This window comes from Lolium perenne, chromosome 3 (genome assembly GCF_019359855.2).
Source record: "Lolium perenne isolate Kyuss_39 chromosome 3, Kyuss_2.0, whole genome shotgun sequence".
In the NCBI taxonomy this organism is placed as follows: Eukaryota; Viridiplantae; Streptophyta; class Magnoliopsida; order Poales; family Poaceae; genus Lolium; species Lolium perenne.
The window spans coordinates 288597493-288611792 of NC_067246.2; the positions used below are offsets into that span (position 1 = coordinate 288597493).

General features: G+C 46.2%; 1 protein-coding gene across 1 annotated transcript; it reads left to right on the forward strand.

The window, feature by feature from the left end:
* The first annotated feature begins 10937 nt into the window (after positions 1-10937).
* On the forward strand, positions 10938-13849 carry LOC127345244 (uncharacterized). The gene is made up of 3 exons (XM_051371692.2): positions 10938-11469; positions 12383-12510; positions 13338-13849. The coding sequence occupies exons 1-3, from the start codon at positions 11089-11091 to the stop codon at positions 13483-13485; spliced, it is 657 nt and encodes a 218-aa protein (XP_051227652.1). The 5' UTR covers positions 10938-11088; the 3' UTR covers positions 13486-13849.
* The last annotated feature ends 451 nt before the right edge of the window (positions 13850-14300 follow it).

Here is a 14300-nt window from a genome sequence, read left to right on the forward strand (position 1 = left end):
GAGCATTGTGCCTTCTCAAGGAAGTGACTTGATCCACAAGCTCATCGTGGCAAGAATTGGGGTCTTCATCATCTTTCTCTTTGTTGGCTTCCTCGAGCAAGAGCTTCTTCTTGAGGTCACCCACCAACTCAAGAGCATGGTCTCGATCCTTGGTGAGTCGTGAAACAATAGCTTCATTCTTGTCTTCAAGAACGATGACACTAGCTTCAAGACACATGCGAAGATTCCGTTCATCATCAAGCTCCTCCTTGAGATTGGCAAGCTCAAAGGCCGCTTCCCTTTCCAACTTCTCCCTCTTCTCGATAAGGTCTTGTGCCGCACCAAGTTGGGATAAGAGAGCCCCAACATGAATCTCCGTGGATACCTTTGCCATAAGGCACTGAGCATTGTTGGTGACGAGGTTCTCATTAGGAGAGTCAAAGAGAGAGTTGGAGGGAGTGGAAATGGCGATGGCGGCCACTCCCTCTCCTTCCTTGTTGGAGCGCTTGTCCTCATGCTCCCCCTCTTCATCGGAGGTGTACTCTTCACGAATGATGAAGGCTCTAGGCTTCTTGTTGGAGGAGACCTTGTCGTCATCGGACCTTGGGGAGAACTTGGAGAATCCTTTGGAGAGTGGCTTGTACCTATCCTTTGGGATAAGCTTTCCACCATGATTGTAACATCCCAAAAATTTCAAAATAAAACAAATGAACTTCCCTAGTTCCAAATTTTGGAACCAACAAAAACTTTTATTCAATTAAGTTTGATCCATAGTAATCTTGCTTAATCCTTGTGCTATTGCCATGATTGCTTGTTATAGTACTTTGAATAACCTTAAACCCTAAACCTCACCCCTCTTTTCATCACCCTAGTTAAAATAAAATAAAAGGAAATTAAATAAGAAAAAAGTATATGTGCCTATGGCTATTTTTACAAATCTTACCCTAGACCTTTCTACTTTGTTTAGAGGTTTGGAAAACCTTCATAAACCTTGTCTAGTACTTCTCAAACCATTTCCAAGTTGAAACCAAAGAAAATAAAAAGAAAACTAAAAATACCATAGAGGCATATGAGAGTAAAGTAGCAAATTTGTGAAATTGAGGACCTTGACCCTAGGACTTGTGATGAATGGTTGGATCACTCCTATATACCATTTCAACACTCAACAACCCCAATTGGGTCAAGCCAAGTCAAAGAAAAAATCAAATGCAACATATGCATAGAGGCATATGTGACACATAGCCATAATACCCAATTCTTGCCCTATGACTCTAAACCTTGACCAAATGAAGTGAAACCATCTCTAAACCTAATCTAATACTAAATTGACCCTAATCCACGCCCTAGTAAAGCAAGATGAACAATTAACAAGAATAATGAAATTTGACACATCACCTCTTATGTGTTATGGCCATTTTTGCAAATCTTTGAACAAGACCATTTGAAATGGTGTCAATGGTTTGAAAATGCTTCTAAACTAATAAGAATCACATTAGAGTCAAGAAAAGTCAAATCAAATGAAGAGAAATCAATTTATGAGATAATCCCAATTTCACTCACATACACATAAGGCCAATTTTGCAAATCTTCATTAAAGGCCACCATTGCTTGATATCTTGCTTGTAAAATACTTATATAGGATAAACAAACACAATTGCATCAAAGAAACACGAATCAAATCAAAGAAAATCTCAAATTCAATTCACATATGATAATGGTCATATGTCCCATTTTTATTTTCTTCACCACTTTGCACCCATTTATCTTCTGATTCCTCAACCAACTTTGGTCAACTCTTGCCATGTCATCCAAGACCTTGTCATGGTGAACAACTTTCATGTTGACCACCCTTGCTAATGTTGACCAGGTTGACCAGTAGGGTTTGGACAAGTGGTGATGTTGAAACTATGTGAAGATGACCACATTTTGAAATCTTTGCAAAACAGCTCCAAAATGAACACCACCACCACCATTCCATCACATAAATTATATAAGTGAGATCCACCAAAAAGAATTCCAAAATTTGACCAAAAGCTTCATGCGGCCATTTTATCAAACACCTGGCAGGCATGAATTGCAAATTGACATGCATGCTTATATCCACTGGATTTTAGCCTCCACCACTTTAATCTTGTGATCATCACACCCTGGTACCTCCTCTGCATCGAACCAAACCCTTTTGCTCTGTTTAAAGTGAAGCCATGATCAAGTTTTGGCCATGCCAAGTACCATGTCGGCCACCCAAGCACTCAACCTCTCTGGCCCTTCCCTCTCTCGAGCACCATGTCAGCAAGCTTCCCTGCACCTCCCTGAGCACGCCTGTACCCTCCCTGGATCGAATCAAGCCTGGCATTGGCCGAACGAGGCGAGCCCAGACGCGCCCAGAACGTGCCAGGCACGCGGTGAGCGCGCCCAGACAACGCCCTGGACGCGCCAGTACACCTCGTCGCCCCGTTAGCCCCGTCCTTCCCTAGCTCTCTCCTCTCGCACGCGCACACCCCTACGCATCTGCTAGCACCTAGACACGACCATCTGCACGCGGAGGATACATCGCCGTCGCCATGATCAGATTATCCCGCCGCGGTACTGCAAGGTCGACGACCCCTCCTGCACGCCGTAGTCCATCATTTGACGTGCCATCACGCGCGCTAGCTCCGCCTAGACGTCGCCTACGCACTGCGCCCCTCGCTTGCCCCTTCGCCGCTCTGGAACGACGAGCTCGTCGATGATCCTCCACGGCACCTCGCAGCACTTCCCGCAGCTATAAAAGGAGCGCCCCTCCCCTCAATCCGATCACACCATCTGCTTCCCCTCCTCACACTGACTCGTCTCGACCACCACACTTGCTCGATTAGCCACCGTAGAGCTCAAATTGCAAGATCACTGCCCGTGCGCCGTCGCCGAAGCTCGCCGGTGATAGACGCCGTCCCCGAGGACGCCACTACTACCAGGAGATTCGCCGTCTTCGACAACGCCGTCGCAGCCTTTCTCCGACGACCGCCGCGCCGCCGGTGAGCCATCGACCCCCTCCCCTCGCCGCGCCAGAGCCTCCCTCTCGCCGTCGACGACGATGAGCGTGGGCCGTTCGATCGTCTTATGATCCTGCGGCCCTCAGTCGATCATACCGATTCGCTGTTATAATGCGCTGACGGCTGGGTCCCACTAGTCAGGCGGCCCGCGTGCAAACTGCGCAGCTGGGCCGGCCCATTTAGTTTCCCGCCGCGTTCAAATTTCAAATTAGGATTTAAACATTTCAGTATATTTTGCTCACAAATGCTTTGCTAGGAATCAAATAATTTCAAATCTACTTGACCATCTTGGACAAACTTTATATTGATGGAAAGCCCATGAAATGCTCCATCTAACCCCACTGGTTTCAACCCCATAGCTTGTGTAGGTTTTGAATAGTGAAATGGACAAGTTAGAGACTTTTCAGTATTCAAATAAATCTAGAAAATCAACAAATTTGAATTTTGAAGTGAATCCAATTGCTATAATTCACATTTCACAAACTCTAATTTACTATGCAAAAATATGATATGGGTTCTGTACATGATCATGGGCTAGAAGCAAGTTATTGGCTATGTAGTCAATGTCTAGCCCATTTAAACTATTTAAAATTTTAGAAATTTAAATCTATGAGGTGTGGCACCTCATTTAAATCATCTTTCTCAAGTAATATGAAGTAATGTGATGACCTCTACTGCATAGGTTCATACTTGCTTACTTGTGAAATTTAAACCAAAATAGAATTGAAATTGCAAGGGTTATTTAAATCACATGAGATAATGAATCTCCTTTAAATCTTGTTTCTCAAATGATGAGTGTGAATTGTTGACCTTGGTGAACATGTGATCATCCCTGGTTGTTTGAGAAGATTAAATCTTAAGAAGATTCAATGAGAGGAAATTATTTCTCACAAACTAAAGAGAAACCCTAACTTCAATTTCAATAAGAGGAAATTATTTTTCCTAATACTAAATAAGGAAACCCTAGCATAATTTTGTAATTAATGTTAAGTAGTGATGTTAGATCATTTGTGTGAGCCACTAAGGCTAATTAAGAGTACTTAAGTATTGTTTGGTGATTGTATTCTCGTATTCGTTTATAGACGCTAGTACCGGAGACTATCAAGAGGAAGAGGTATTCTACCAAGAAGAAGAGCAAGAACACTTTGGTCACCTCACCAATCAAGGCAAGATAATACTCTTGCAAAGTGCAAAGCTCACCATGAGCAAGGCCTTCCCCATTTATTTTATGTTCATGATCCTATTTCCCAGTTTTACTTTACAAGCTTTACTTACTTTTGTTTTATCAAAGTATTTCTTGATTTATGTTTCACTTGGTTAGTAGTGGATTAGTACAAAAGTATCAAGGTTAGCCTAGAAGCAAAGCAAATTACTTAGCACCCCTCATACTTAGATGCTAGTGCTAAACCCTAAAAGTGACTACTCTAGTTGGGAACTGTGAAATGAAATGACTTTGAAAACCTTGGAATGATGAGTCATTCTATTGAAAGATTTTGAAGGTGAATATGACTTGTGAATGACTTGGTGAATTTTACAAAACTGATGGTTGGGTTCGGATGCGATACCATTCCAATTTTACAAGTACCCCCACAATACCTGAATCTGGGTAAGGTTTAGCTGGAAATTTATGTGTCTTAGTATGGGTTTCCTCTGAACAAGCGTCATCGGGGTTATGCTGGAGGCTGCCTCTACAGAAGGAATGATGTGAAATGACGTGAAATGAGGTGAATGTTCGGCCCAAGCCCTGTGCAGTTCCCAGGCTGACCGCGTGTCTTCACTGGGAGGCTAAGCTCATGGGGAGAGGTGCCTATACTAGGATATGTAAATGAAAGGTTAGGATTGGTAGTTCGCGTACTGCGTACGATAAATCAGGGCCAGTTACCCCTGACGAACTATTGCAATTGTTGTGGCGCAAGTGTACACCCTCTGCAGAGTTAAACCTATTCGAATAGCCGCGTCCGCGGTTATGGACAGTTGGAAAGGCCATACTGTTCCGTCATCAGACATTTTTCTAAAACTATGAATGGTGACTTGTGATTTGAAAAGGGACTATGACTTTGAATCACAACTGAGTTGTGGGAATGACACTAATGTTCCCACTTGAGTTAGTTAAATGAAGAGGCTTTGATTATTAAAGTGTTTATGAAATAAAACTGGCTTTATGCAAATGAAACTAGAGCTTAGAACCCCCTTACTATAGTTGATAGTATTTTACCTTAGTATTAGTTTGCGAGTACTTTAAAGTACTCATGGCTGTGTCCCTGGCTATTCAAATGGCCAGACTATGAAGAAGAGTACCAGAACCCGGAAGAAGGACAGCAGGACGTCTACGACAACTAGGATCACTCCTGACGTCAACAGTTGCCTGTGGAATAGATGGACTACTACTACGCTATTTTCGCTTCCGCTCTGTGTTATGTAATGGATCAATAGAACTTCTATTATTGTAATAAGACTGGATCATGTGATCCTTTATTTGTAAGACGATTATGTGTTGTAATGAATGATGTGTTGTGATATCAATCTATTATGTCTCGCAAAAACAATATTCCTGGGATTGCGAGGAATGGCATAATAGGCATCTGGACTTAAAAATCCGGGTGTTGACAATGATCTTCTCTTCTCTCAAACATACAATCCGCAACAAAATGATTCTTGTCACCGCAATTGTAGCATGTTCTTCCCTTTGTCCCTTCTCTTGGGCTCTTGGAGAGTCTTCTTGGAGAATCACGTGATCTCCTTGGTCTTGTGTTCTGGGACATGTTTACATCCCAAAACTTCTTGGCGGCGAGAGCCATGTGCTCATGGTAGTTGACCTTGAGATCATCCGATCCCCACTCAACGGGATCCTCATCGCTTTCACTAGCTTCATGCACCTTCATCTTCAATGCAAGGTTGGGCTTGCGGGAGTTGTGGGCGCGAGCAACAAGATCCTTTGCATTCTTCTTGGAGATGTCCAAAGCGATGACTTCGCTAAGGACTTCATCGGATGTCATAGCACGGAAGGAGGCGTTTTGGCGGATGGCCGTCAACTTCACTTCCTCATAAGGGAGGAGAGCGTTGTAGAACTTGCGCTTGATCCAATGGTCATCCACGAACGTTGCTCCAAGATCTTGCATTTGCACGGCAAGAGCGATGAGGCGTCGATACATCTCTTCGGGGGTCTCTCCTTCAACCATGACAAACTTGTCGGCAATGTTGTTCACTTCATTAAAGCGGGAGCTTTGGATGCTTGCATTGCAGAGGAAGAGCTTCTCAAGTTTGTCCCATGCTTCCTTGGCGGTCTTGAGCGAGCGGATATGAGCGCGATCCTTGGGGGTGATGGCCATATGAATCATGTTGATGGCGGTGGCGTTGAGTTGATCATCCACCACATCTCTCCTTGTCAATTTCTTGGGATCTCGTGGTGAATAGCCCTCCTCAATGATACGTCAAAGCTCGGTAGAAGCGCTGCGAACATGTGAACGCATTAAGAATTGCCAATTCTCAAAGTTGTTTGACTCAAGAGACGGTGGTGAACCATGCGACAAGATATGCGGCATCGGTATCGGAACGTTGATGGTGTAATCATTTGGTGGTGGCACCGCATGATAACTCCCTTGACGTTCCTCAACCGGTGTGTCATCATCCTTCCCTTTTGTTGAAGTGCCGGTATCCCCAAGCCCTTCCTTTTGTGGATCTTTTGTCGCTTCCGCGACAAAATCAACAAGAGGAAGGGTGCTAGCTTTTGGTGGCGGATCCTCGGCACTTGCTTTTGGTGGAGGGTTTGGTTTTTGTACAACCAACTCCATCATCATCGCCTTCATTTGGGCAACGATGGATGACTCCAATTTCTTGAGGTCATCCAACGTAGCCGTCGTGGAATCGATGGGCGATGATGGAGCGGGTGGCACAAGGGAAGGTGACCCATTCTTATCCGCCTCTTGTTCGGCCATTTCTTAGGCGGTAAAGCCCGAGCAAGAAAACCTTGCTCTGATACCACTTGAATGGATCGTAGCGAACAAGAGGGGGGGGGGTGAATGGCGCTACGGCAAGTTTTAGTCTTTTCCAATTTTTATGCAGCGGAAGGTAAAGGTGTGAACTTTAGCAATATGGGTGATCCTACAATGAATATTGGGCGAGTGCAACAAGTAAAGGAAACAACAAGATAACGAGAGTAAGGAGCGAGACAACCGGGGGGCGCGAGGCGAGTCGAGGTTTGTTTCCCGCAGTTCCTTCCACTAAAGGAAGTACGTCTGTGTTGAGGAGGTGCTAGTCTCACACAAGAGACTAGGCGGCCACACCACGAAGGAAGGCCTCACCTTCTTCCTCGAGAGAGCTCCACGGAGGTGCTCTCCCTCTTCCACTAAGGCACCGGTCGAGGCGGTGATTCCTTCACAAGGTTGGGGCGAGCTCCACTCACAAGGATGCTCCCAACACCCTATGGATCTAGTACATCACCAAGCTAGACTCCATAGCTGCACATCTCCAATGCTCCACCATAGGAACCCATCACCAATGCTCCACCAAAGGAACTCTTCCAATGCTCCACCAAAGGAATTCTCCAATGCTCCACAAAAGGAACTCTTCTCCAAGATCCACCAAAGGAACCCTACCACCAAGATCCACTAAGGAATAGCTAGTATTGGTGAAATCTCTCTTGGTAGAACTATAGATCGGGGTCTCCTCCACCTATCCTCAAAGTTTGGGCATGATTGGTTGGATGGGGAAGGAGAACCTCAAGGATTAAGCTCAGCAACAATGGAGGAGAGAGAGGGGGAAGAAATAAAATCGTGTTGGGGCAAAAGGGGCCCTTAAATAGGCTCCTCCAAATCCAACCGTTATGTCCAGATTTGGCCTAAGCGGTACTACCGCTTTTGGGAAGCGGTACTGCCGCTCTGAGTTCGAAATCCTCCCAGATCTGGTCAAAGGACGCAGAGCGGTACTACCGCACGAGGTACCGCTTGAGGTACCGCAATAGGGTCCAGACCTTACTGGATCCAAAGCGGTACCAGAGCGGTACCAGGGCGGTACGACCGTAACTCGTTACGGTACCTAAGCGGTACCGTGAGCGGTACTACCGCCCCAGGTACTGCAGGGGTACCGCAGCATGTTCTGGGGGACGAATTCAGCTTAGACTCAGAGCGGTACCGAGGGCGGTACCTATAGGGGTAGCGGTACTACCGCTACAGGTACCGGTAGTACCGGCCTGGCTAAATCTGGTCTTCTTCCCTTTTTCTCTCCAACCATGTTACCTCACTAGACACACACAAAACCAGAAAACCTATCAACTACGCTTCAGTCTTCCGATCTTGACGCGTCCGGCGAGGTCACCGTGTACTTGCAAATCTAACAATGATACTCAAGGCACACAGTGAGATTACTCAAGTGTTGTCATCAAACACACAAAACTTGGGGTATGAATCTTGCTCTTACAACTACCATATCCACATCCTTAAGCACTAGCACATCAATGAATAACCACTACCTCGGTGAACCAAAACGATCTGGATCCAGAAACCATCTTCTATTCTTCCCAGTTTTGTACTGATATCACTGCCCATCTACCCATCTGTGTGATCAATATCCATGTCGTTACCGTCATCATCAGTTCCACTACCCAGTAGGCGGGAAGAAGACGGAGGATTCCCAGTAGCCGCTCCTCTTGATCCTAACCCATCAGCCATGGATGTCAGTCGCAAGAGATTATCCGCACCCAACCTAATATTCCCAGCATCAGCTTCATTGTGTAAACCTGCCCAATAATTCATGAAAACAATAGCGTAACTAATTAGTTCACTGGGAGACCGAAACAATATTCCTTCAAAGCATGCTTTGTTCTCAACTTCCAAATTGCCCAACAGAATGCAGCCAGACCAGCATTCATCTCCTGTCCAACAGAGCTCCAAAAATACTTGGCCGCATCACATTTGAAGAACATATGCATGATACTTTCATGATCATGGGGCATCCATCTCCTAAAAGTGAAACCCCAATCCATAGCAGCTGCAGCAACAAATGTAATGTCTTGTTCCCTACAAATATTATAGATCTTAGGGAATTTATCTTTCAGGGGAGAGTGGCCATACCAAACATCACACCAGAAACTGGTCAGTCTGCTATTGCCAACATGCATTCTTTTCCCACACAGATATAGGCTTTTCACCTGCATTATGTCAAACCAAAGAGGGGAGTCCCCATGTCTTTTCCTAAAATAAAATATACCAACACCTCTCAAATATTTCCTTCTCATAAACTCCTGCCAAGGACCAGCTCCACTCTCAAGTTTCCACCACCATTTACACATTAAATTGATATTAAATTTGCATAAATCCTTCAGGCCCAGTTCACCTTTTTTCTTCGATTTGCAAATCCATCTTCATTTAATAAAATGGTACTTTCTCTTGTCACTGCCAGCCCAGAAGAAAGATCTGATAGGTCTATCCATCTCTTCAATATTGGTCTTAGGCAACAACCCCATACACATCTGGTACACAGCAACATTGGGTAAAGATGCATCAATTTTGATTAATCTTTCACCAATAGACATGGAGTTCCCAACCCAACCACTCATTTTCTTCTTTGTTTTTCTCACCAAGAAACCCCATCTCAGCCAGTGTAGTCCTTCTGGCACACACATGAGTACCCAAATATTTGATGGGCCAATCCCCTTTTTGTCAATTGAACAAATCAGCAAAACTTTGAGCTTTAACATCATCCACCGGAGTAATCATCACCTCACTCTTTTCAAAGTTAAGTTTCAAACCAGACGTAGCCTCAAAAATATACAAAAGAAGCTTCAAATTTTTAGCAGCAGCACGTACGTAACTCTGTAAAAGCGCAGGCGTTTAGTAGAGCTTGCAGTAGATGAGCTGTGGCGCGCATGAATGAAGCATTGCATTGCGATTGCCATTTCCGGTCACCTTCTGCAGATCGTCCAAGCATCGATCCCGTCGCCCTCGGTTATGATGCCTCCATGAAAGAAATGCTGAGGCTATTTCGTCACAAGGGAGTGTCTGTATTAGCAGTCTAGAAGCTAGGAACAGGGACGATGTAGGAGGGAGAAAGTGAGAATCTGCACCCTGCAGCAAGGGCCACACCACGCATGTCTCAACTCTCAACCAACACGTAGTCATGTACACCCTTCTCAAGTGAATTGGACAATCATGTATGCGTGTGCATCCAGCTACAAGTGTGTGAACTGTCAGAACCATGAGTTGGTGTGTTGATTTGCAGTGCTAATTTGCTAGCTGGTCCCTGAATTAGATTTAACTAGGCTACACTGTAGTATATTTTACAGGTGCTAAGAGCAGCGCTTGGTCTTAGCTTCACTGCCCGAGCTAGCAGATTAAGCCCAAAAATATTGCATGTAGGTGCTAGGTGGGGTAGCACGTGCAACAAGATCGATCCACTAGGAGTAGGAGGAGTAACAAACTAACAAAGCATTTGGAATTGATGATGCGTACGCCGATACGCGATAAGCATGGAAGTATGCTAGCTTAGGTAGCGCCAAGAACTCCGTGCATTACGATTGATGCCGTATTGACCAATCCATCTCGTTTTGGAGCTAACCTTGTATATATGCCGACGAACCCTACCTGACATATTCTCTCCATGAAACCGTGATTGCAACAAACGCCCGTACGCATGTGAAATGTGTATGCTATCCAGTCCAAAATCGAGCGAATCAAACGATAATGCGCCTCATCTTTTTTGGAAATGCGCAGCAAATCTCTCTGCAGTATTCTATTTGCGTCATTGTTTCTGTTAAGTACTCTTACTCTACTCTGAAACCATAATTAATCAGGCTCTAGGTTTTCAGTTTTTTGTTTTGTTTTCTGCAGTAGTACGTACAAGTGGAGCTCGCGCGCTCGTGACCACTCTCTAGTCTCTACTACGAGGCGTCCATCCATCCATCCATCCTCCGCGATTCCTCTCTTTAAGCGGCTTTGTCCTTTCCTCCGGCCTCTCCATCTTTATACCGCTCGGCTCGCCCAGCTCCGTGCCACTCTCTCCACACTTAACGAGCACTGTGTCGCACCCACTCCCCCTGCAGACTGAGCGCGCACGGCCAGCGGCATTGCCACCGTGCCGTAGATAGATGGCGAGCGGCGCCGGGGAGCATTTCCTGAGGCAGCTGAGCTCCAGCAACGGGCTGCAGACGCCGCAGGAGGGCTACAGCAGCGGCGGCGGCGGCGGTGGCAGGAGGAGGGGGTCGAGGCGGTGGTCGAAGAAGAAGGCGGGGAGGGGAGGGTACGTCGGCGGCGGGAAGGCGGAGGCGGCGGGGCGGAAGCGGGTGATGGTGGTGGTGGACGACAGCTCCGGGGCCAAGCACGCCATGATGTGGGCGCTCACGCACGTCGCCAACAGGGGCGACTTCCTCACGCTGCTCCACGTCCTGCCGCACTGCGGAGGGGACGACGACATGGCACCCTCCCTCGCAAACTCACTAGGCACGCTCTGCAAGGCCTGCAGGCCCGAGGTACGTGCCATTTCTCCATTCTTCTTCTTCTGTTGCCACGAAAATCAGAACCGTGGTGTGATTCTGGCTAGCTATCCGAGTGCACTCGTTGGAGCTAGTTTACCTGTGCTCTGCTACTCCAGTTTGCTGATTTGTTAGGAGCGTGTCTCTAGCTTGTTTTCGGCACTCCTTTTGGAAGCATGCGCCTGGAGGCATGCCCAAGAGAATTGCTAGTACTCTAGTTCACTTCACAAAGGTTTTAGTTTCACCCCCAAGCTAGAGAAAATGATGCACTATACTTCATTTTACCACTAGCTCATGGAAACTAGACCTGGAGCAAATGTTTTTTGGGAGTACATATCATCTGAAATGCAAGCATGCTTTACTACTAGCTCGTATGTGCAAGCTAGGACCAAAGATAGCCTGCAAGTGTAGTCAACAGTGTAAAGTTTTGGTTCCTGGTTAATCCTGGAGTTCATGCACATGAGGGAGAGAGAGAACCCTTTGGTGAAATGTTGAATACGTCCATGGGTTCTTATATTCACAGATCAGATCAGTAACACACACACATGAAAAGGGAATCATTGCCCACTTTTCATGGCTGTGTGGATCATTGCCCAAAAGGTCCCTCAGCCCGCATAAAGAAAGGATTACGAAAAAAACAAGCCAGTGGGGGCTCCAAGGTTCCCACAGCCCCAAGCAAAATCCCCCCTAAACCGGCCATAAACAAGGGAGCTACGAAACCCAACCCCTAGCGTCGGCCGTGATTTGCTTGCTTCAACCAAAAGTCAGAATCTCAATGCAACATTGATCTCAATGTATAGTAGTGTAGTACACACACAACTGCATAAATGTTTCGACAGTACGTGCCTGAACTATTCCTGTGTCCGATTGCGTGTGAAGAAGAGGGATGTTGAATGTCTGGTTTTGGTAGGTGGAGATCGAAGCGCTGGTGATCCAAGGCCCCAAGCTGGCGACCGTCCTCAGCCAGGTGAAGAAGCTGGAGGCCTCCGTGCTGGTGCTCAGCCAAACCAAGCCCTCCACCTTCTGCTGGCTAAGCTGGTAAGCATCTCGTCTCAGTGTCTCACACCATACATTACTGTATCTGTATCTACGTTATCCCTAGTACTATTGGGTGTATGTCAGTATGTGAGTGTGTGTTAAAAATGGGAGGCTAGGGTCAACTTTGAGTAGCAGCCGGCCGGGAGAATCTATCATGATGTCAGCCTATACTCTGCGCTGCAGTGAGTAGTTTTAAAATGGGGGTAGTTCAGAGTCATTCATGCCTGGATCCTGAATCCCAACAAAAAACTTCATCTGTACTACATCATCATGTTATAGTATTTGCATCTGTAGTGGTACCAGTTGTCATAGTTAAGCTTATCCCTATAGTGAGCGTAAAACATCAGCAATTCAGCAAATTTATCTATCTTGTGGATGAAGTGGCCTCGCTGCAAAGCCTTTTATGGTGAATTATGAGCGGGTCCGGTACATTCACAAGCGATGGCTCCTGGGCAGATAGACTCAATCAGGCAGGCTCACAACCGTTCAATAGCAGCGGTCCATCCATGTCTTTACGGAAAACAACACACCACACTGCAGATCCATGTGCTTTCCATAAATCTCAGATGCTTTTTCTTGTCCCTTTAGTGACAAGCCAACTAAACAAAGCATGAATCCTACACATAACGCACCTATAATTGTTGCCATCTTCATGGGACAACATAACAATGTAGTAAAGCAGTGTCATGTGGAAACTGAGCCATGCTTTTCACCTTGACATCACTACTGGTTTCCTTTTACGCCTCCTGTCATAGCAAAACTAGCTACTGACAATGGACCAGCTAATGCGAGCGTGTGTCTGAAACAAAAAAAAAACTTTGTTGCAGCTTGGTGCGGAGCAGCAGCGAGGAGTTCGTGGAGCAGTGCATCAGCCAGGCGGAGTGCCTGACGCTGGCGGTGAGGAAGCAGAGCAAGGGCGTCGGCGGCTACCTCGTCAGCACCCGGTGGCAGAAGAACTTCTGGCTGCTGGCTTGATCATCCATCACACAAACACAAGCCTTCTTCTTCCACGAAGGATTTTACAAAGTTTGCTGCTGCCGAATCTGTTGTATGTGTGTAGTTTCTGCGTGATCATATTTTACTGCCCTCCGTATATCTGGCCATCTGTTTTAACCGAGTATAAAAGACAATAAAAATATGACCGTGCACCATGCTTGCTGCGGCCATGTTGTGTGTCAGTCAGTGTACCGTCCCGTTGTAAAATGTAAAGCCCAAAGGTGTCCTAGATTTGACCCTCCTCCTACAGCCTGCCCTCCTTTAATTCCTTTTCAGCCTCTGTAATCCGCACCGTGTTGTACCGTCGTGTCATGTTGCATAAATGACCAATGCTTATACTGCAGTGCGTCTGTAGCGTGTTTATGTGTTCGTCAGGTATATTTTCAAGTTTTCTTTATACTTGTGCACGCCCAACAAAGCCACTATAATATATCAGATGCCAAAAAAATACAAACCTAAGAGGGACGAGTTTGGCATCAGGAATACGTCCAAAGACCACAACTGACATTGATTTCGACCTGTTGTAATTCACTCAAAGTTTTGGAGCAAGACGCGCGGCGCAGTGGTACATTGGCTTGGCTAGGCACGGCCGTGGTCCACATGGCGCTGTTATCTGGAGGAATCCCTTCACTGAAATCCCAGCACACCCGTGGCCTGGCCCGTGGGGTCATCTCCGCTGATTGTCATGGGGTTGGGGAGCAACAGGTCATACAACTCAAAGATTGCCAGATGAAGGCGCGGATGGCGATGCATCGGACCTAACCCAAATCAGGTACTACCCCAGTTAAAAAAGT